This window comes from Anabrus simplex, chromosome X (genome assembly GCF_040414725.1).
Source record: "Anabrus simplex isolate iqAnaSimp1 chromosome X, ASM4041472v1, whole genome shotgun sequence".
Classification (NCBI taxonomy): Eukaryota; Metazoa; Arthropoda; class Insecta; order Orthoptera; family Tettigoniidae; genus Anabrus; species Anabrus simplex.
In genome coordinates, this window is record NC_090279.1 from 106320833 (window position 1) to 106345903 (window position 25071).

At 36.6% G+C, this 25071-nt stretch overlaps 1 protein-coding gene across 3 annotated transcripts in view; it reads left to right on the forward strand.

The window, feature by feature from the left end:
* Positions 1 to 25071, forward strand: part of Tao (Serine/threonine-protein kinase Tao) — a 549291-nt gene that overhangs the window by 75231 nt on the left and 448989 nt on the right. For all 3 annotated transcript variants that reach the window (XM_067158891.2, XM_067158894.2, XM_067158892.2), the window contains exons 4-5: positions 3328 to 3523; positions 3609 to 3761. In XM_067158891.2, the coding sequence (XP_067014992.1) occupies positions 3328 to 3523; positions 3609 to 3761 (349 nt within the window). The remainder of the gene's footprint in view (positions 1 to 3327; positions 3524 to 3608; positions 3762 to 25071) is intronic.

A 25071-nucleotide genomic window follows, 5' to 3' on the forward strand; every position in this document is an offset into this window, starting at 1 on the left:
CTGGAAATAACACCCCATTTCTTTTACAATTTTCCAGAAAGTTTCCTTTCCTCCCTTAAACTGTATTTCATGTTTTGCAAATACGAGCAGTTTCCGCAGTGTTGGAATTTTTGTTCATAATACTCTAGGAATGTTCTACGAATACGACATTTATCAAAGTCATCTATAGAAATCACTTTTCTTTCAGACCGTTTTTTTTTGTGGTGTAACCTTTCCGCCGGTATGCTCCGCCTTTTCAATGTCCTTCAAAATATTTCTTACGTTTTTTTTTTTTTTTTTTTTTTTTTTTTTTAGGACTTACCAACCATATGTGCTGCCCTTAAAATTGCTTTTTGAAGAGGTATAATTACTTTTTTCTCTTTTTTCTCTTGCTTACAAAACTGCACAACATTTTATATCATTTTATTCTCCACCGAATGAGTCCATTTCCCCCCTTTTTCTGTTTCGGAGTTTCCATTATTATTATTATTATTATTATTATTATTTTTTTTCTTTCTTCGTTTCGGCCTGCTGTGGACCACGTTATTTCAACCGTTTGCATCCTTGAGCTTTAATTCTTCCTCAGTACTCACGCATTCTCGTTCTGTGAGCCTCCTTCCTTTCATCAGTCCACTTCTTGCCTGTTTTCAACTTTGGCCTTTCTTGGAACCTCTTGTATCCCTGGAGCTTTTTCTGGAGAGGAGCACGTTTCTGGATGTCTTCGAGTGTGATTCCTATTTCTTGAAGGTCTTTTTCAACTTCGATAAACCAGGGTCCCTTGGTTTTCTTGTTAAGAAAGTAGGGAAAGATCCTATTGGTTTGTCTCTGTGTACTCATGCGTGCTATATGGCCATAAAAATTAATCCTTTTCCGAATCGTGTCCGTTATCCTCTCCATATGCTGGTACAGATCGCTGTTGTGTCGTCTCCTGTATTCACCATTTTCTTTGATTGGTCCAAGAATCTTTCTCAGGATTTTTCTTTCTTTAGCTTCTAGCTTCTCCATCAGACCTTTTCTGTCCATTGCAAGGCATTCTGCTGCGTACAGTGCTTCCGGGCGTACAACCGAACAATAATGCCTAAGCTTGGTGTTGATGGACACTGATCTTTTGTTGTAGACATTCCTAGACAGCTTATATGCCACCTCCATCTTGTTGATTCTGCACATGATTGCTTCTTTCTCAGAGTTGTTAGGTACTATCCACTCGCCTAAGTACTTAAACTTTTCCACCTGCTTGATTTTTCCCTGTTCCACAATGAGCTCTCTGGGGGCTGGCTTGATGTTGGTTATAAACTCTGTTTTTTTGGAAAGAGATTTGGAGGCCAGTTTTTTCTGCTTGGATTCTCAGTTGGTTAATTTGTTTTTCAGCAGTATCCAGGGAATCAGAAAAGATCGCTAGGTCATCTGCAAAAGCTAGGCAGTCTATGATAAGATCATCTTTCTTATATCCTATTCTAAGGCCATTCTCAACCTCTTCCTTGCACATCTCCTTGCGCCATTCCCGAATGATTTTCTCCAGAGCGCAGTTGAAGAGAAGCGGTGATAGTCCATCCCCTTGCCTAACACCAGTCTTGATTTCAAAGACGTTCGTAATTTCTCCCCTGAATTTCACCCTGGACGTATTATTATTATTATTATTATTATTATTATTATTATTATTATTATTATTATTATTCGTACTATGTACTATATGTTAAAGTACATCTACTCCACTGCTCAACGAACAATATAGTCTATTAACTGTTTTCACTTACGTACACTGGTTCACTAATCTACAACACACAATGCATGACCCAGCATGAATCATTCACTCACACGACATGCGATGAAGTTTCGCTAGCAACAACTGCATTTCTATCGCAGGCGTGTGGCTGGGCGGAGCGCATTAGTTCCGACTTCTGCCACCGGAAACAATTCGCTGGCTGGGTAATACCATGTATACCGAGCTCAATAGCTGCAGTCGCTTAAGTGCGGCCAGTATCCAGTATTCGGGAGATAGTAGGTTCGAACCCCACTGTCGGCAGCCCTGAAAATGGTTTGCCGTGGTTTCCCATTTTCACACCAGGCAAATGCTGGGACTGTACCTTAATTAAGGCCACGGCCGCTCCTAGCCCTTCCCTGTCCCATCGTCGCCATAAGACCTATCTGTGTCGGTGCGACGTAAAGCAACTAGAAAAGAAAAAAAAAGTGTATTTGTTTACTACCAGTGTATGTTTGTTTCCACAGAAAGCAGAGGTGAGGGAAAAGAAAAATAATATGTATTGTCAAGGAATAGTTGTGCAATGCACTATCAGGAAACAATAATAGAAAACAGTTCTCGGGTGTTGTCGTAATTCGTAGCACAATCGCATAAAAAGTTAAGTTACACGACTATAGATGCTGGGACAGAACGTACGATATGTGATAAAACATGGAATAAAGTTCGCTGAACATGTCAAACATCCCCCAACATTGTTCTAAAAACCTGCCAGTACGATGTCAAGCAACAGTTTCGAACATTCAGCATGATATTTATTCAAAACAATCTCAGAAGGTGTCCACCTTTTCAATACAATTTATTTTTCTTTAAGCTTAAGTTCATTCCGTGAAGATTAACCTAGCCATTTTTCAGATATTGACACTCTCATTAAAGAAGTGCCGATTGCAGCTCACTAAGTTTCAATCTTAAGCTGATTCGGAAAATAAAGAACATGTTTCCATAAAAAATTGTATTGCTATTATATTAAAGAAGAGAAGAGCGCAACATTCTGAAAGAATGAAGGCACTGTGGAGAAAGAGGAAGGAAGAAGGGATGATTAGAAGGAAGTGAAGTGGTATTGGCGTGGTCCTAAGTTTGGCCGGTTTGCAAGAAAGAAAGAAAGAAGAAAGAAACTAAATACACAAGTATTTTCTTGTACCTTAACCTACTTTTCCTCGTAGTTGTGTGTGGCATTTAGACATTTGTCATACTTGAAGACCAGTCTAAGTAGTTCCTCGTTGCAGAAAGATGCTGCATGTTGCTTTAACCAGTCCGTTGCATCCTTGCATTGTCGTCGTGCTTCTATGGAAACAGGTTAAAATTCTCGATAGACTGCAAGAAGTCTCCCATGAATATATCAATAGGCCTGACTTTGTTAGCACTGATTGAACTCCACAGTCAGCGGGGATTCATCAGATCAGTACACTCGACATTGGAATATGTTGCAAACCAGAAAATACACTAGGCAGATATGTACATAACACTCAACACAGCTCACGTGAGACCGGTTGCGTTCTTTATTTTCTGAATCGCCTACTTAATCTATTGTCTTCTGGCTCCCATTCCTGTTCTGAATGTTGGTTCTGAAGTGTTACTTAATTTTTGTGCAGCTAGTGATGGAGTACTGCTTAGGGTCAGCCTCGGATATCATCGAAGTGCACAAGAGGCCCCTTAAGGAGGAGGAAATTGCTGCCATCTGTGAAGGGGTGTTGCACGGTCTCCACTATCTGCACTCGCTGGGGCGTATTCACAGGGACGTCAAAGCGGGCAACATTCTCCTCACAGAGAATGGCACCGTTAAACTTGGTAAGTCTGCAGCAGTTTGTTACTGCCTGTTGTACATACATACAGCTTAATAACAAGTGTAAGACACATTTTTCGATGTTCGCAGCTGATTTCGGCTCGGCCAGTATAAAGTGCCCAGCCAATAGTTTTGTGGGGACACCATACTGGATGGCTCCAGAGGTGATACTGGCCATGGACGAAGGTCAATACGATGGCAAAGTCGACGTCTGGTCCTTGGGCATCACCTGCATTGAACTTGGTGAGTCATTATTGGTTCTCTGAGCTCCATTCATATCTTGGTAACAAAATATCAAGAATGAATTATCTTTGTTGGAAATAAAATGCAAGTAGCTTTTTGAATTAAATCTTGTATATACCGAAGAGTTCCTAAGGTACAAATGATTGTCATACTTCCTCCAACCTAGTCATGCTTTTAAGTTCTGCTCCTCACACAAGGCAGCTAGTGGACAACTACAAGTGCATGTATGATATTTATTCATTGTCGACTACAGACAGTATACTTTATACAAATTAGTCAAAATATCTACTGTTTGTCATTAGACACTTCTTGAAGCAATCTGACCATTTGTATATCTTCGCAAGCACCAGTTCTAGCGGCATTGAGGTTGCTGCCTTCACCAAATGTGCTTTGAAAGACTTGACAATGTGGTGGGTATTAAAACAGGCCTTCTCTAAAATATTTTGCTACGATAGTTCAGTGGATTAAGGTCAGAGCTTCAATAAATCACATTGAACGTGGGCACATTGCGCTCAAGCCAACATTGTCGATACGGCCTTGTGGATAGGCACCGAGTCAAATTGCTTACCTGCAAATGCAATAGGGCGTAAGGATTTCACAACCATTTTCAGAATTTTGCTTGGTAGTTCTATTTTGCAGAAATACAGTGATGTGTCACTGTCATAATACGCTGCCCACCAGCCACTAATACTGGGTGGTGACCTCATTCCATTTTTGGGAAGTTGGCTATGGCTTTCCAAGGTCAGAAACATAAGTACGAGGTTTTATTTCTTAAGTGTTTCTTCTGTGGTGAAAATTTTGTAGTCCATGAAAATAATTTGGTGTGACTGCTGTTTGCATATTTCTTCAAAGGTCTGTTGACGGGTTCTTATATGATTTCAAGTTATTTATTTAGTGTTATAAATTATGTACAAATCAGTGTTCTCCCCAGAAATTTTCGTCAGCTAGGTGGTAGGAATGAGTAGCCAGGTGGGGAATACTACATAATAAATGAACATGATAACATTTCAATTTCCCTCAGGGCATTAACAGTAATATCAGGCAGGTAAGCATTAACTGCAAAATTGAACTATTTTAGTGTTATCATGAACAAGACATAACAGAGTATTTTGAACTTCTAGTGTTTTACTGTTCATACATAATCATGTAACACCGAGGCTTACCACTTGGTTGTGTGGAGTGCCATATGGGTTTGTGACGACCCGCGGAATAGAGTGCTTGCATGCAATTCCACGGTAATCCAGACACGGCATGAGCACAACAGTATGTGATATTCAAGCTAAACATTTAAGCATTATGCTGACGTTAATGAAGATTTATCATTTAAATAGACGGTTTTATGGTATTGACATTTTAACTTGCAGCACCCAATGACTCAAATATGTATTAATATTATGTAACTAGCACGTAACTAGGTTATGCTAGCTAGGCAGTCTGCAAAAGTGGTAGGGCGGAGCACCCATTAAAAAGGTCCTAGGGAGAACACACAAATATTAAAGAAATAATAAAGTGTTAAAATATAAAGTATTTGAAAAAAAGAAAAAAAAAATCACTAAATCAAGCAAAATCGTGGAGAGTTCATAAATGTAAATCTAAATTGTCCAATCACTGAATAGTCTCATCTGTAGCTCACACAAAGTCTTCCAATGGCCCCAAGTATGATCTCCTTGGGCATTTAGTTGTGATATGCCAGATGGTCTGCTTTTCCTCACTGCAGTCGCACTTGGGAGGATCTCGTACCCCACTTTAACTTCATTAAAGATTTGGATATTAGTCTTCTTTTCTGTCCAACTCGTCCCTGTCAGTCTTTTCCAGAACCACATTTCAGCAGCTTGTAGTGTTGATTGTGCTTGTTTTCCCAAAGTCCAGGTCTCACAACGTCCATGATTGGTGCGAACCGTATTGAGAGCCACACCAGCAGGTTTATGCAGAACACTAAATAAGGCCTGTGGCTCAATTCGAGCTGTTTTGTACCACTCCAGTGTCCACTCATGAAATCCATTATAAGACCTTTTGACTAACTCCCTGGCAGTATGAATGAAAAGAGATCTTGGTTTCAAGCGCTTAAACCTTAACAGGCTAGTCCTCATGGATGGGGGCAGCTTGGTTCGTTAATATTTTACTAAAGTCACGATTTGTATTCTTGGAGGTGATATGTAACTCGAGACGGCAGCCAAAAAAGTGGAGTAGGTTTGACTGCACCACTGACTCTGTGCATTGTCTGGTTCAGACTGTATTAATCTTCTTAACCCATTCAGTCAAACAGAACAATAATTCTCAGCTGAAGGATATAACAACCCAATTGCTGAAGATCACAGTGTATTCCAAGACTGCCCATGCAGATCCTGAAAGTTTTTGAATGATATTGATCCTTGCCGTGAGTTTAGCGGCTCTGCCCAAGGTACTTTGGGTTGGGATTATGTGGTAGAGGAGAGTTACTTCAAGTTAATGTTTGCTTGTCTGTTATTTAGATGGAAGAAACAGGTTTCTGTTTTACTGGTGCTTGAAATTACACACCACTTATCAAAGTACAGTACTCTTATAAAATGCCAAGGTCTCTATTTATCTACAGTAGATTGTTGGGTAACTGTTGCAAGATCATCATCATAAGCAAACTAGTATGGTGTATATTTGCAATATACAAATTAAACAGCAATGAGGTAAGCACAGATCATTAAGTTTTTGTTTCAAACTCTGACAACATTGAGTCTTCATTGGAAGAATAGATGTTTGCGTTTTAACCTGTGTAGAGCCTAAAGCATAGAAATAAACATCAATGGAACGACAAGAGAAGCAAGAATAAGAAGAGAAGTGCGGCAAGGCTGTCCCTTATCAATTTATCTGTTTAATATTTTCATAGAATTTGCTATTAGAAAAGTAAAAGAAACAACCAAAGGGATAAAATTTAATAGTAAACAAATTCATAGTATTCGCTTTGCAGATGGTATTGAATTGATAGCTGATTCAGAGCACAAAATTTCTAGGATGCTCGGTATACTAAACAACGCATTAGAGAAGTTCAGAAATAATGGTCGTTCAAAAGAAGACTGAATTGAAAACAAATATTAAATTAGGCTGTGAAAACGTAGATCAGGTTAGAGAATTTTATTACAGTAGAACCTCGATAATTCAAAATCGGTTAATTCAAAATCCCGCCTGATTCGAAGAAGCTCTCGTTCCCGGAAACATGAGATACAGTTTTACATGTTATTTCAATTGTTTAATTTGAAATGCGGATAATTCGTAATTCGAAGTACAATGTCGGCCTCATTACCGAAATTCAGACTTTTAATTCGAAACTGCCTTTACACTTTAAAACAATAGTATGTTACAGAGTAATTTCAACTCGAAATAATAGATCCGGAACGTGGAGGGGTAGCTTTCTGCACTTTCACTCACTTCGGTGGGTCTACAGTTCTCTTCATGATTGTTAAGTTGAATGAAATCGGAATTCTTTTGTATTCAACCTTTTAAGGAACGCCGTAATATCACGCAACAGGCAGTGTGCGGGGAAAATAGAATCCGCGAACACTGGCGATGCCGACAGTTGACGAAAAACCGTGGCTCATATAATAAATTCGTAGGCACCGAACAATATTGTCATTGCCGGTGAAACTGCACTGCTTTATTTTAATGCAAGCCCAAACGGTCTTATGGTTTTAAAGGAGAAATTGCCAGCCGCGAAATCGTACAAGTGTGAGGGATCCATGGTAGTGCGTTGCAATGCACATGGAAGCGAGATACTTTATCCCGTCGTCATAGGAAAGTTTGATAAGCCACAATGTTTTAGGAGCGTCAGGCACTTTCCATGCCAGTACAAAGCATCTATAATAAAAATGCAAACAGTACTTAAATCCAAAAAATAATGCATTTGCATAATATATCCTCGTCTTTGAATTGTGCGATTTTTTTTCTTTCGTTGCGTGAGGTTATGTTTTTCAGTGATTTATCCAAGTGCATTTTTTGAACATTCTAAATGCACCTTGTTGGATACATTTCGGAAATAGTTTTTTTCCATGGCAATTGAAAAGTTTAAACTGTGAATCGAGGTGACTGCATGTATTAATGGGTCTTAGAATACTTTGTGACGCGGCAAGTGCTTACATTTCTGAAGTACGAGCGAAGTGCCGGCGGGAAATCGTACAAGGATAGAGTCATAGGAAAGTTCGATTTTAAGGGCATCGGGTACTATATGTGTAAATACAAGGCATCTAAAATGCATACAGTATAGTAATCCAATTAATAAAGCACTTGCACATGGGAGCCATCATTGATTTCTCCTCGTCTTTGAATCGTGCTTTTTTTTCTTTCTTTCGCTGTGTGAGGTTATGTTTACTAGTGAGATATCAGAGTGCATTATTTGAATACTGTAAATGCACCTTCTTGGATACATTTTGGAAATAGTTCTTTTTTTTCATGGCATTTGAAAGGTATAACTTGTGAATCAAGGTTAACTGCATGCATTAACGGGCCTTAGAATATTTTGTAACGCGGCAAGGGTTGGTACCTCTGAATTGCGGATTGGCGGTTAATTCGAAGTCCGATTTTTTAGTCCCAACCACTTCGAATTAACGAGGTTTTACTGTATCTGGGTAGTGTTATTACCAATGATAATCAGTGCCTGACAGAAGTCAACAGAAGAATTGCTATGGCAAAACAAGTGTTTCAGAGCAGGAAAATTATATTGTTAAATAAGCACATAGGAATTGAAACTAGGAAGAAATTTGTCAAAACATTTGTTTGGAGTGTTCTAACTTATGGTTGTGAGACCTGGACTTTGGGAAAACAAGCACAATCAAGACAAGAAGCTGCTGAAATGTGGTTGTGGAAAAGACTGACAGGGACGAGTTGGACAGAAAAAAAGGCTAATATCCAAATCTTTAATGAAGTTAATGAGAAACGGACCTTAATTTATTCAATAGAGCAAAGGAAAGCTAAATTTCTTGGACGCATCCTACGACATGAAACCTTTCTCCAGAATGTCTTCGAAGGACAGGTCCTAGGGAAAAAGTCGAGAGGAAGACTACGTCTCTCATACCTTAGGAACATAATCACTCAGTTGGCTTTTGCTTCCTATGTCACGTTGAAAAGGACTGCTGAAGACCATGGGATGTGGCTGCAGCAACAACGCTTAGCCTTTAGATAATGGATGGATGGATGGATGGATGGATGGATGGACGGACGGACGGACTTATTCAGACAGTAGGGTGCCACGTTCCGGTATCCGGATGGATGGATGGATGGACGGACGGACGGTCGGTCGGTCTGAACCACTCTTCAGTGGTGTTTAAAAACATGTTGGTGACCATAAGTACGGTTAGGTCTAAATTATGAAGCTATTTCAGTGCATATTGCAAGATTTTACTTAATCTTTTCAAAGATGTTGACAGATTTATGGTCCCCAGCTTTTACTGCCTGCTTCTATCTGTATAACTTTGGCCCTTTCCCAGCTAATAAACATGCCTCTCTGAACTGAAACTAAGGATACGATGAAGACCCAGTGTAGTGGATTTGGTCAAAACTAGCGAAGAGAAAACTGCTAGGAACTGGACTCGGGCCTCTTACAGATAAAAGAAACATATAAGAGACGCAAAGAAATAAAAAAAACATAACGGTGATAAGGGTAAGAACATAAATTTATTATGGATAGAAAATCAAAAGAAAATAGTGTAAGTAAAACAAGGGGGCCAAAAATCAAATGGGTAATGTAAATAATATGTGGACCGTGATTAAAATACACCAGACTCAATGGTAATAGTACTTTCACAAACGTTTACCTTCGTAAAGGACGTGAAGCAAAGTTTAGCATAAAGATATGGCATCTATATAAATTAGCTGAAGCATGTGAATTTAGACAGTACAAAACATTTCTTTATAGCACGTCAGGTCAAGGCAGTCATAAGATTAGAGAGTAATAGCCTCACATCATAACATACTCTCATTTGATTCGATTCGGCATCAAGACTCTCAACAATAAAAAAATCACATCCCCCGAGAATACAATAACATTAAGTAAAAGGAGCATAAAGTGCAGAAGAGGGAAGGATGCACCGAGCTCTTAAAATTCAACCAGACAGAAAAAGGAAAAGTGTTGGTTACCATGGATTCACGCAACACAACAAGAAAATATGGAAAGACAACCCTCAGGGAATAAAACATATTAAACTAGAAAATAAGTAAGAAAAGCCAATGACGGCGATATGAAACGATCAATAAACAGCTAAATTAAGCACAAAAGGTATCACGAATCAAAAGTCGGAACCACCCACGCTCACACAGAGACCAAGAGGTTAGGTTGTCGCAAATAAAGGGACGCATAAGAGTGTCGACGTACAGTACATAATAAATAAACAACCGCTCTCGAGCTCAGGCAGTATGAACCAGAAAGTGGTCCATCAAAAGAGACGGAGTGTCTCCAACACCAAAACACACAGAAGCAGGCAAATCGCGTAATTAGCTTGAATTCATACCAGATCAATGAAGTGGACATCAAATATACAGAACACGCGATAAAATAATACGACATGAGCTCAAGCGGAATGTTAATAAAGCGACATGGGTAAAAGGTCTCGGTCGCACACAGCAAACAATCTCATACACACACATGAATCTGTGTTACTTTCTATCCTCAAAATAAACATAGTGGATCAATAAAAGAAAATCAAGGTTAACACATGAATAAATCAGAAAAACACGTAATGAGGGAAGCCTTTCTAACCCAACTAAAAGAAAATTAAAGAAAAATAAATACCTCGATTATATAAGCAACCAGCATACTCAAAAGGTCGAGATGTGTACAAAGACATCTTGAATTTCTTAAAATACCTTTTATAAGCCATAAAGGCGACTTCCATCTTCTCAAGTCGAAAGATCTCAAAAAAGTCCATCAGAAAGATAATCCAACAAGACGGGCCAAAAAGAAATGCTTTGACCTATCCTATCGTATAAGACGCCTTCTGTCGGAATAGAGAAGGATTACATAGTGGTAACAACACATGATGGGAAAGAGTAATAGTTCATAGATACTAGAGTTCGCTAGGAACGTGAAGACACCAGAAAAAGTAAACGTACCATAAAATGATATGGTGCGGTAGATCTCTCAGGTGATTACTTGTCCTTCTTGTTTCCTCGCTGTCTTTGAAGTCGACAGTTAGCCTACAGAAGTTATCCTGTGCAGCTGTATATTAATCTCTGTACCAGATTGTTTATTTTCTACATTGTTGTTATCTGGGCATAACTCCGGTAACAACACACATCAAACAATCGAATATGGGGAAACAGAGCCAATGGTTGTGCTTACAAAGAAATTGGGTGGTCATACTGAAAAATTGTGAGAAATTGAAAATTTCAGAGTGCAGCTTTCGCAGTGAAATGCAGAGAGGAAACGTGTATCATGAGGATCGGCCACGCAGTGGACATCCAAGGAAGACTTCTAAAATTGAAGATAACCGTATTTTAATCCTCAGCAAGCGTGACAGAAGGCGTACAGTGGTAGATATTGGCTCAGAGATAAATAAAACGAGGACAGCCTGTGTCTGCGACAACTGTGAAAAGTCGTCTGCTTGAGGCAGGATTGTTTGGTCGCGTAGCAGCACGGAAACAATTGTTCAAAACCATACACAAGCAGAAAAGGCTACAGTGGGCCAAAATGCATGCTAACTGGACCGGACCGCTGAACAATGGAAAAGGGTGCTTTGGACAGATGAATCTGAATTTGAAAAATTCGGTTTCAAGCGTCGCCAATACGTTTGTCGCCGCCCCGGCGAAAGGGTTATGGAATCCTGCGTAAGTCAGTCTGTGAAGCATGGAGTAAATGTGATGGTGTGGGGATGTTTTGGAAATAATCAGGTGGGTGATTTGATAAAAGTAGAGGGCATACTGGAAAAGAAACATCATCACCGTATCCTTTCGCGCAATGCCGTGCCATCTGGAATGAAGTTGATTGATTGGTGAAGGATTTGTTCTACAGCAGGACAATGATCCTAAAAACACCTCTCATTTGTGCAAGCAGTGTCTGGAAAGGAAACAGGCTGATGGAAAATTGGAATTAATGGTTTGGCCTCCTCAATCACCCAATCTGGCACCTGTTGAACGTTTGTGGGGAGAACTTGACAGGAAAGTGAAAGAAAAGGCGCCTGTTTGAAACCTGGAGATGTATAGATACCGAGACTTTGGAAAAATCAACAGCTAGAATGCCACGCATCTAAAGCAGTAATCAAAGCAAAGGGTAGACACATTGATGAACAGGCAGTGTGATTGCTTAAGATGTTGTGATTGTGTTTCTAGCTCCCTGTGAATGATCAGTGTAAAGGAAAATCTAGTGAAATATGTAATAAAACTAGTTACTTCTAAAAACATAGGTATTTGCATGTTGATTTTCAATAAATATCTTTCATGGTGGGTGAAAATTCATGGGCGATGTCATAGGTACGACATCGTAACTGGTGTAAAACCTTCCATTATTATGTTTAATATATTCTAATTATAGTTTATTTAATGCTAAATTATCTTTTATTAAATGTTAAACATGACTAGTACATGGTTTCCCTGTAAATATGTAGTATAAATTTGTATAACCTCAAATATGTATTGTGTATAAGTTTACCTCAAAATCTACATAGTCGAAAGCGGTAGAAAATTCCATAATGTTCGTATGTTAGACTTACTGTACTATAATTTGGTATATATGAAGGGTTCTGGAAACTTGCTGCAAGGTTTTATTATCCACCTACATATAGACAGACTTAAGTCAAGACGTCCACCCATCTGTACGGCGGAGAACCTTGTAGCCAGTCATTTCAATCTGACTGAGAGATGGTCTAATGAGTGGAGACAATTTGCTTCAGCAGAATCCTTAAATATGCCATGCATTACACAGAAGGTACCAGGCTTTGAACAACCGCGGAAAGTATGGTGCAAGTTAAACCGGATCCGGACTAACCATTGTGTGTGTGTGTGCGTGTGTGCGTGTGTGCGCGCCCGTCCGTCCGTCCTGTATAAATGGAAGAAAAAGTCATCCTGCTGCGACTGTGGTGCTGAGAGGCAAACTGTGAAGCACATCACACAAAAATGCCCACTGAGACGTTTCATTGGAGAAACAAGGGAATTTTTCCTGGCGACACCACAGGCGATTACCTCTGTAAATAATGTAGATATAAACCTGTAATTTATTGTACTGTTCATATATATGCCATACGATAAATAAATAAATAAATAAATACATAAATAAATCCAGAGACATTAGGAATGTTGTATAGATTTCTATGTGTATTAGTAAACAGAAAACGAAAGTTCGAGTTGGATCCATTCCTGGAGTACTCCACTAGACTAGCTGGTCGATCAATGTTTCGAGTGTGTTCCATTAGAGTGTTGTAAGAACTCTTCCATAAATCGATAATTCTAGATGGCTGATCGAATAGTATATATATCGAGCTGTCAGTCAGTGAGACAGTCAAGTCAGGACTCGGTCAGTGTTGGACTCGGAGTGAGTGTAGGACTCAGACAGGTTGGACTCGAAGGCAAGTGATGGACTACAAGTGACTGTTGGGCTCCGAGGTGGAGTCGGGGAGTTCAAGAGAGAGTATGTTATAGTGCGCAAGTCGTTGTTGATATCTGTACTTGTCAGAATCGACTTCAGGATACTCCGCTATTAAGAGTTGCAGTGTCACTTGCTAGTATGTATAATTGTGTGTTGTGACTTACCGTGTAAATAAAAGTAATTTATACAAGGTAGTGAACGTGTTCTTGTGTGATATTTATTTACGTCAAATTGCATCGCAGAATGATAGCGAATCTAAACTTTCTGACGCTAGTGTATGAGTTGTTCCAGGAGCTCATTAGACTTAAAGATGCACTCTTCTTTGGTATATTCTTAGCCTCAAGTCTTCTGAAATTGTTTGTGGCGTTTTCCCATTGTGCTATGAATTCTTTTGGCGACAACTGTGAGGGTTGCTGCTTCCAGCTCTATCATCAACAGAGGAAGAAGGTTCTTCATTCTGCTGGTAACTGATTCAGGATAAAATAGAAACTACCTGAAAAAATATACCATAATCTCTTAGTATTCATTGTTTTCTTGTTATCTTTCTTCAGGTTATTTAATGTTTTCTTTTTTAAGAATTTTCTACATTTTTATTCTATCCTGAATTTGTTTTTGACAAACTGAAGAACCTAACATTTATGGAGGAAGAAGCCTCAATGTATCATTTATAGCTTTGATACACAACTTTACTTGCTATTTATAGCTGTTGTAGCAAATAAAAAGTTTGTGAATACCACTGCAGGGGGTTCCTACCTAGCTTGCAGCTACTCTGTAAGCTGGGGACAGAACTCTGGTCACAACTTGGTTCCTAATTGAGCTTGTGTAAATAGGTGGATGAAGTTGTGTCCTTGCGAGTGGAAACATGACACCAAGTACTTCTGCTAAGCATGGAATTGGACATCTCCCCTCAGTGTTTCATCTAGTAACTAAAGACCAAAAGAAGTACGCTCATACCTGCTTTTATGAATATCCTGAATGAATTCACAAGTGACCGATGATAATTTATGTTTTAAAGGAGTCTCTTGCCTGAACACAAGGTCTTCTCTGGATGCATCGTAATTTTCATACTCAAAATACTTCTCAGAAGATTGAACATTGCCACACATCTTTTATCTCATGTTATTTTTTATATTGCCTGGTTCTATTAATTGTCATAGAAGCTGCAGAAAATGACCATTATAAGGCCCCACTGTCAGCAGCCCTGAAGATGGTTTTCCATGGTTTCCCATTTTCACACCATGCAAATGCTGGGGTTTACCTTAAGGCCACGGTTGCTTCCTTCCCACTCCTAGGCCTTTTCTATCCCATCGTCGCCATAAGACCTCTCTGTGCCAGTGCTATGTAAAGCAAATTTTTTTAAAAATTCTTTACTGTAGAACATTATATTGTAGCTTATTAACTTGTCGTTAGGTAGGGATATTTTCATTATTTATGAGTTTCATGTCCATATTGACTGATTACGCGTATATGGATAAGAAAGAAATTTCACCTTATCAGTACTGTTTATTGTAAATATCAGTACCGGTTTTGACCCTATTTGGCCATCAGCTGACATAGTATTATATCTGTTAATATTAGTTTGTGTTACTTATCTAAAAAGATGTCATGCATTAGTATAACCGGATATCTAATGAGGATATGAGTTGGATATTATCGTCATTTCATTAATGAATCTGTAAAAGTAAAATTGTTTTGAGATTTAAGATTGGCAGTAAAAACTTAACCTACGCTTAAAACTAATTGTACATACACATTAAACACATTAAAAAACACTACAAACATGTACATAAAACGCTTGGTGGACTTAAAAGTTCATGTCTTGCGTATTCTTTCTTTGGACTTCCTAGAGTCTTGTGCGTATATGTTTATGTTAATTTTGAGCTCGTAAACAGTGGTATAGATTCTTGAAAATGTTCTATTTGTCTGAAAGATGTATTCATGTGAGCTTGTAATGAAAACACAAATCATTAAATGTTCCAGTATTGTGGACAAAGGCTATATGTTGCTCAGCTGTAGAGTTGTTCTTTAAGTTTTGAAGCAGATGATGAAGTCTTGGTTTTATGGATTTTTGGTGGTAACTTCCTCCTTGTCTATATTTGTGTACTGGTGCTATGGTTATCTGTGAAAGATAAACTAATATGAGTAAAGTGTTGTAAGTTTGAAGGAATGCCTAAGGTTGTGTGCGAAAGTGAATTTGTACTTACTGCTGTTGTTGTGTTTGGGTGATGTTCTGTTTGAGAGCTCGTTGCGTACTGCTACGCGTTCGTCTTTGGCTTATGTTCGCTGTAGTGAGGGGTATGGTTTGGAGGGGTATTGTGGCTATTGTGGGGTAGGGGTGGAGCTGGGCTTGTCATTCAGCGGTTTTTTGGAACGTGCAGTGTTCTGTTTATTTACTATTTTGAGGTAATCATTTTTTAGGGCGAGTGTGATATTGGTTTCATTTGTAATGTCATTTATATTATAGTTAGGACTAGCTGACGTACCCATGCTTTGCTACGGGATTCTTAGAAAGACAGAGTTTGTGGTTTTCCTAACTGAAGTCAACACAGGTCATTACAAAAACGTCAGTATGAATGTAGCGATTAAAAGCAACGTTTTCATATAAAACACTCGATCAAATGAAAAGCCGCACATTTTCTCACTTTCAACGAACAGTACTACAGTTGATTGAAATAACATTAAGTTATTTATTAATAAAATTTTAATAAAATGACACTATTGATAAAAAAAGCCCCTTGTATGAACAGATTCTTTTTTTATTACGAGAATCAACTCCCCTCACCAACATATTCTTAAAAATCTTCAACCTCACATCAATTAGCATTCCCACCTCCCCTACAGCCAATATACCCCCTTCCCTTCCCCCCGCCGCTAGTACCACTAATTCAAATACAACCAATAAACCCATAACCACACCCACCGTAACATCGCTCCCTCCAATAGCCTTACACCGATACAACACGTGCAGTAATACGCTCTCTTCCTTCCCTCCCACCAATAGCAGCCCCCCTCCAATAGTTATGTCAACGCAAACAGATCCCCCTCCAGCACAAACCTTCAGCTATAACACACGTAGCAAGAAGTCTACTGTTGCAAATACTTCTAACTCATAACGTTACGGGCTATCTTTGTCACCGTCAAATGGTAAGTGCACACGATTCTACTTCAATATTTTCAAATATCTTTTCACACAATTAACTCCACGTTTCTTGCTTCCTTTTACAGATTCCACTATTATATGCTTTTTCAACTAGAATATCTACAAACTCACAATTTTCAACATTTGAGCATTACTTCAAATTTTGAGATGGTCCATAGAGATCCTATTTGAAACTGTTCTTCAACTTCTATTCTACAACTTCATATCCTCAACGTGTTCTACAACTTCACCATATACCTCTGACTTTCGTCTTTTATCTTCAAGATCATGATTAACTTCTGATCTCTCGACTAACTTTGACTTTTATTCTCTCTTCTTTTCTTTGATTATATACGATTTTTCGCCATCGTCTAATTATAACCGCCAGACTATCAACTTTATTTTTATGCAATCTTACTACTTGTGGTATAACAATCTGTTGTTTTATCCATTGCACTTATTTTAGCAGCCTTCTAATGTTAATTTTGTTAATACTTCCACTATTATATCTCATCACATTGTATTTTTTTAAACCATCATTGTTATTTTTAATGTTATTTTACTTCAAATCTCTTCAAGATTTTAAAATTCATTTCATTATTACATGTTATTTAGACGCTTATTTTTAATTTAAGGTTAAGACTATGGCTGATGATGCCTTCAAGGAAGGCGAAACATGTACCACTATTAGTTAACAAATTTATGTAAATCATCCAAGATGATTTTGTATTGATTAGGTGGTCTAATAAATAACGTAATGTTATTATTTCAATCAAATATCATCAATACGGACCAAAAATGATATTTATTACGTGTAACAGTACTACAGTGCCGATCTAACAGTCCAAAGTTCCAGGGCTGGAAGGACCAGGCCGCTGACAGCCGTGAACACTCCTGTGCCATTATTCCGTTAAATATGCACACTTCTCATTCCAATTGGTGCCTCAGAGTATGGACTGAATAGCTCGAATGCTATGATGAACCAGTGTGTTACGTACCAGTAGTATCAGAAAATTCATGAACCAGAGAAATGGCATGCTAAAGAAGAAAGTTATCTAATTCCCCAGCTACTTCCCGCCAATATTCAGGCAGGCTGTTACACTCTGTACGACCGGGAGAGTTGGCCGTGTGTTTAGGGGGCCGCAGCTGTGAGCTTGCATCCGGGAGGTAATGGATTCGAACCCCACTGTTGGGAGCCCTGATATGGTATTCATCAGTGTTTTCCCATTTTAACACCAGGAAAATGCTGAGGCTGTACTGCACCCTTCTTGAGCTTCTTCGGTGTAGACTTGAAGTCCAACATTGCCACAGCTGCCCCTGAAAATAATATAGTTACCAAAGATGTGAGACCCCTCTCAGTCGCGATCAGTCCCTGTCGTTGAATATGGATGCATAGGTATAGCTCACTAGGGATAGTTTTCTAACTACATAAAATTATGACACAGACTGTTTTTTAAAAATTGTGTATAAAATTTTATTTATGAAAATTAAGAAAAATTAAGAATGGAATCAACCGAATCCTAATTAATGTAATGTAAATTCAGATTCAAATCATAGTATTACATTATCACAATGTCCAAAAGTATTGTTTATAAATGAAAATGAGTTACCACATCACTGATTAATTCTTGAAATAATTAATTATAAAAAAAAATTTATAATTAATTTTCAGATCTGTTTCATAAAATTTATAAAATATCTGTGTAAATGTACACACCAGCACGGTAATATGGTAATAATACCCATGTCCAAATGTAATGATTAGTGGACAATAATAATAATAATAATAATAATAATAATAATAATAATAATAATTTTTATCTAAATGAAGTTAAAGTAGCTAACCAAAATCAGTCATCAGAAGTACTAATAATCATCCACCAAACTCAATAAAAATCGATTATAAAATATTTCAGAAGTTACATGAAAATAAATATGTTAATATTTAATTAATTAAAATACAATTAATTTTAAAATGCATAATTAACTGGTTTGAATGATTAATACCACGCCTCATTAGGCCTTCCAAAATAATATATAAATCATAGTGATAGCATACTAAAATAATAATAATAATAATAATAATAATCATCATCATAATAATAAAAATTAGCCACTGGTGTCCACCATAATTCGTTACCACTGTGTATATGTAATTTAGAATTCAGAACATTCACATTCCAGTATATCACATCTCTGGTGATTACAATTTACTCTCAATACTATAATTTGATAAATCTTTGTTTTAAATGTTAATTACCATGACCTGTTTCAACTCACAAGAAAGAAACTGTCTACTGTGTAAAGAAAAAGATATCAACTGCCTAAAGCATATGTTCCAAGTAATAATAATAATAATAATAATAATAATAATAATGATGATGATGATGATGATGATGATGATGATGATGAACTAAATAGTTACTGAAATCAAACAAACATTAACTGGCACAACTTCAAAAGTTAAATTCCTAGGCGAAATATCTGAGCCTTTTCCTGTTAACACCGGGGTCAGTCAAGGGGATGGTTTATCGCCGTTACTGTTTAACTTGGTACTTGAGAAAGTAATCAGGACCTGGGAAAAAGAAACTAAAGGAATAACCCTTAGAAGACTACGTAAAGACAGAATTCACGTGCAATGTCTGGCCTTTGCTGATGACATAGCAATCCTTTCCAATAATAGGCATGAAGCAATTCATTCCATTGAAAAACTGCATGAAATTGAACTTCAAATTTCATATGAGAAAACTCAGTACATGGAAGGAGCCTCACGATACTTAGATGGACAACCTATGATAACTAAATTTGGCAAAATTGTTCAAGTGAACCAATTTAAATATTTGGGAGAAATTATTCAGCCCTCTGGTTTAAACCGCGAAGCAAATAAAGAAAGAATTTCCAAATTACAGAAAGCATACAGGATCACTTGGAACAGGTATAATAAAAAAATCAGTATCTCGGAATGCAAAACTTAGACACTATAATACAGTGATAAAACCTGAAGCGTTATATGCCTCAGAAACCTTAATCATTGGTGGTGGATGTTTAACCAAAGACATTGAGAAACAAGAAAGGAAAATTTTACGAAAAATTTTTGGGCCAGTTTGTATAGATGGAATATGGAGAAAAAAATCATCCCAGGAGATATATTGTCATTCTGAAAAAAATTCTCACACTTTTTGGAAAAGACGATTGAAATTTTATGGACACATTATCAGAATGAACACTAACAGGCTAACTAAAAGAATTTTCAACCTGGCCCTTTCGTCTAAAACCAAGAACAAGAAATTGAAACAGACGGTTGAGGCGCTGGCCTTCTGGCCCCAACGTGGCAGGTTCAATCCTGGCTCAGTCCGGTGGTATTTGAAGGTGCTCAAATACGTCAGCCTTGTGTCGATAGATTTACTGGCACGTAAAAGAACTCCTGCGGGACAAAATCCCGGCACCTCGGCGTCTCCGAAAACCGCAAAAGTAGTTAGTGAGACGTAAAGTAAATAGCATTATTATTATTTAAGAAATTGAAACAGATCTCCAGGAAATCAACATCTCAGACGACATTGTACAGGACAGATGTAAATTCAGAACCAAAATCGACAATCACCACTTTGAAGACAAACCCAACACTAGAGCTACTATAACTTGGACAGAAGAACGAAGGAAGAAGCTCAGCGAGAGGATGAAGAGATTTTGGGAGGAAAAGAAGGCCAACACTTCAGCTAAGCAAGTTCAACCGTGCTCCTAAGTAGGGCATAATGATGTAAAAAAAAAAAAAAAAAAAAAAAAATGGTTACTGAACTTTTTTAACTATAATTTGATTTCCGCAACATACACTTTTTAAAATACATAAATGTTAATTCAGGCCATCTGGTTTAGTAACATGTTACTTTCATGGGTTTGTTGTTGTTGCTTGAGAATCTAAAACATTTTCTTATATTGTGCGCGAGTCTTACACTAACTTATTCTACATTACACCAAAGAAGAATGTACTCTCCCACTTAAATAAAAATAGGTCCTAAAAATAACTAATAACCTCAGCCAAATATAATAGCCTAACACGTCAACCAAAATTAAGAACAGCAAACTACCATTGATTGTGTACAAAATATACACTAAACGTGAATATTCACGAAAATTCTCCAAGAAAAATTATTATCTCAGGTTAATAAATTTCTGTTTATATAATTTTGGATTAGTTTCAGTGTCCAAATGGTAGTAATTCACTGAAACAACCGTTAACCACGGCCATAAACCAATTAATCTCGTGGTTTACTCGGCCTGACCCAGAATGACAGTCATCATATCAATTCATGAAATTAGGTTCGTGTCAACATTAAGGACCGTAGCAAACAAAACAAAAATGCTGAAAATGAAAATAAATATTTTTAATAATAATAATAATAATAATAATAATAATAATAATACGTAGTGTCACACAAAAAAAAGTTCCTGAAGGTAAGCAAAATCTGACATTCTTAATAAACCAATTGGGTGTTCAGTATGCCAACACAGTATTTCAGTGGCGATCTACATATTCAACAAAACTTTACATACCAATAACCGATGTTGTGTCACAATTAGCCCATAAAAGTATCATTAGGTCCTTTCAAATATTTAATATTTCGACTGGTTCACCGTCATATCTACTTCTCAATACTAAGTAACCTCGGCCTCATAATGCCGGTATTCACTGCATTTCAGCTGCATCGCTGATTTCTCTTTATTTCCAGTCAACATGTTAACACACAAATCTTTGAATTTATCTCTGCGAGTAACGTTGCGTATCATACTATACTGTTACATACGGACCTTACCCAATCTTAGAGTGCTATCGTCACTCAACATTGGTTTTCATTTCTATGTCAAATAATTCTTACTAGAGAAAATAAGATTTTATAGTAATATTAATCACCCAACTACTTATTAAGATTTTACTAAAAAAAAAAAAAAAAAATCACCATCATCTTTACTGAAATTATGATAGTGATTCTCATAAATTCTGATTATAGCCTTTAGTTACGTTACCAAAATCATAATTTGATATACTGGTCCACACACAAAAATAATATTATTAATTAACTAATAATAATAAATTCTCCGGTGACGATCCTATAAATATCTCAAAATAGACGTGCTTACGACACCACACTAGGCTAAAATAGTGCTTCATACACTCGCAAATATTGTTACAAATAACCTGAAATAGCAACATTTTGATACTAATAATAATAATAATAAAAATCTAAACACTTAAATACGACAACAATACCCTACATACTTCGACTGTGCTCTCGTGTCTAAATCTATGCCTCGCGCACCTATCTATATTACATTAAGGAGATGTTTTAGATTCTACATAGTAATATGAGAACAATACTCACATCAAGCAACCCATCGTCACCCATCAGAGGGTGCGGCCATAGGAAGTTAGTAATCCATTCTACAACAATTTAGTTTCTTCATCTTTCTTGATGTATCCATATTGCTTAATAACTACTTATAACTAACACAGATACACTTTCACACAATATTATCACTGTATCGATGATATAAAATACTAGAACACTAATCATTTAATATGTACACATCCTATTTCATGCTCAATCGCGAAAGATCGTTACTACTGCTTGTCGTCTTGGACGTACCTTTTGTTACATTGACACGCAGTCAAATACTTCGTGTAGCCAGCCTTCCCCTCGATCTTGACAAAAGAACAGTTAAATATGGGGTTGCGCTCGGCCTTGAAGAGAGCTAATCGGTGAAAGTGTAGGTTACAAGTCATTAATCTCATTTTTTGGTCCTATTGACAACAGTGATCACATTCAATTTACAAAGTATACATTTATTATACACCTATTCAATACCTACAGTACCACGTTTCTGTGGTTACATAATCATAAGAGATTGAAAAGCTGTGGACATGTTTCGCCCTTCTTATTGGGCATCATCAGCAACATTAGATAATCTTAAAACAAACAATTTTTTAAGAATGATTACACTATTGTTTATGAAAAATTGTGATGAGATATGTTGCGATATTAAAAAAAATCTTTTGAAAGAAATTTGACATGGAAAGTACGAGCACATGATAAAATTATTGTAGTATATTTTACAATATTGTCTAAAAAATTATTTGTAATGATAAGAAGTTTTTATAATCGGCATGTATATGAAACTGAAATGGATCCTCTTCTTAGTGAAAGTCAGTAATATTTGCCGCGGTCGCTGCTAAGTAGATCAGTGGATTAATTTTGTTTTAAATTATACGTTCCAATTGTTGAAATTAGATGAAGAAGTAAATGGTGTTCCTTCGTTGAGTTGAAGTGATTTGAGATACACTCTGGCGTAATCGTTGAAATGGAGTGTAAGTTGGAGATTTAACTATGTTTGGAAGTTATGTTGATTTTCACATATAAGTGTAATCTTCCAGATGTTGTAGGAATCTCGACGGATAGAATGTTACAAGTGATGAAAATCATTTTTCGTCCGTATTGAAAGTTTCATAAACTGTATATAGGATAATATCTTTTGTTTATTTCCACCTATTCAATACATTACAAGGGTTGGCATTTACTTTAAAACATTATTCAGATGAGACATGTTTCGCCTCTCACTGTGAGGCATCTTTAGTCATTATCAAAAACCTTATTATATTACCAGGCATCTGGTTAAAGATATTCAAAAATGTGTTTGATGATTATAAGAGAGTTAAGATTTACGTTAGTTATAAACATGTTCATGAAGTAACTAAAAATCTAATATATTGATAAAAACATAAGTAGTTCTTTGTTGAATAGGACTTGTTTGATTGTACTATATAGTAAAAGAAGGTGGCTTGAAGCCGTAGTCATTATTAGATGTCTAATACATAGTGGAAGGCATAAAATATCAGTTCTATAAGAATACACATTACATTCAAATGATACTAAAAACTAGTGGATTCAAAGGTAGTACATATAAAATGTTCAATGAAATAACTGTAGATCTAATAAAAAGATAAACACATATGTAGTTCTTTGTTAATTAATACGTTGTAAGATTGTACGGCTTAAAGCCGTAGTCATTAATAGATGTCTAATACATAGTGGAAGGCATATGAAATCATTTCAATGAGAATATATAATACAAACAATTGGTACATAAAAACTCTTCATTTTTATTTAATGAACATGAATACCAAAGTCTCATTAATATGAACCCCAAACTACCTACCGTCAGATCACTACCGAAGGTACATAAAAAGGACGTTCCCATTCGACCAATCATAAACAGCCAAAATAGCCCGACATATAAAACCTCACAATTCCTCCAGAAATTTCTTAAAAAACATTTTAAATTCCATAACAAACACCCCAAAAATTCAATAGAACTATGTGAAACTCTAAAAAAATTTAACTTAAAACCTAATCACACATTGTGCTCTTTCGACGTCATTAACATGTATTCAAACATTCCTACTAAAAAAAACTATAGAAATAATAAAAAACAATCTTTCCAAACATAGCAATTTAAGCAAAATAGAAATAGAAGAATTCTTAAAAGTACTAAACTTTGTCTAACAAAACAACTTTTTCACTTTCAACAATAAAATATACAAACAGGAAGGCCTGGCCATGGGAGACCCTTTATCCGGAATACTTGCTGAAATTTATATGGAAAACCTCGAAAACAGCAAAATAATAAATAACATCAATGGATTAAATCTCTGGCTACGCTATGTGATGACACGCTAGTAATAATTGACAAAAATCTCAACAATAGTGAAAACATATTAACTTATTTAAATAATCTGGATAACAATATTAAATTCACTAAAGAGGACGAGAACCACAAATCAATTAATTTTCTTGACATCACAATAACAAGAACTTCCAATAAGTTTGATTTCCAAATTTACAGAAAACCCTCATTCACACCTATAACTATTAAACAAAGTTCCCTTCATCCACAATCACACAAACAGTCTTCATTTTATAGTATGGTGTACAGAGCTCTAAAAATTCCCCTTTCAGCGACCAATTTGAAAAAAGAAATAACAATAAAAGAAATAGCCACTTTTAATGGATATAATCCCTCTATCATAGACAGACTAATTAATAAAGTTAAATTAAAACTATCCACAAACCTCTCCCCAATAAAAAATGAAAAATCAAAGTTCGCAACCTTTACATACACCAACCCAATCATACACCAAGTAACCAACACCTTAAAAAATCGAGATCAAAATAGCTTTCAAAACTCAAAATTCAAACCAAAAAATGTCCTTCAACCATAATACAATAAATTCAGAAAATAATAAATACTCAGGCTCCGGTATCTATAGATTAAAATGTAATGAGTGCCTCAGCTCATACATCGGACAAACAGGAAGAAGCTTCATAACTAGGTACACAGAACATTTCAATGCGCAGAAACATAATAAACACTCAGCTATGAGCAATCACATGAAAGAAACGGGACACAACTTTACCACAATTGAACAGGACCTTAAAATTTTAAAAACAATAAAGAAAGGTAGACTTATGACCGAATTCGAAAATTTATACATATTTTTGGACCAAAAATTCAATGCTAATAAGAATTTAAATGATCCAATAGACAATAGAAGCCCTTTATATGACCAAATAGTAACATTA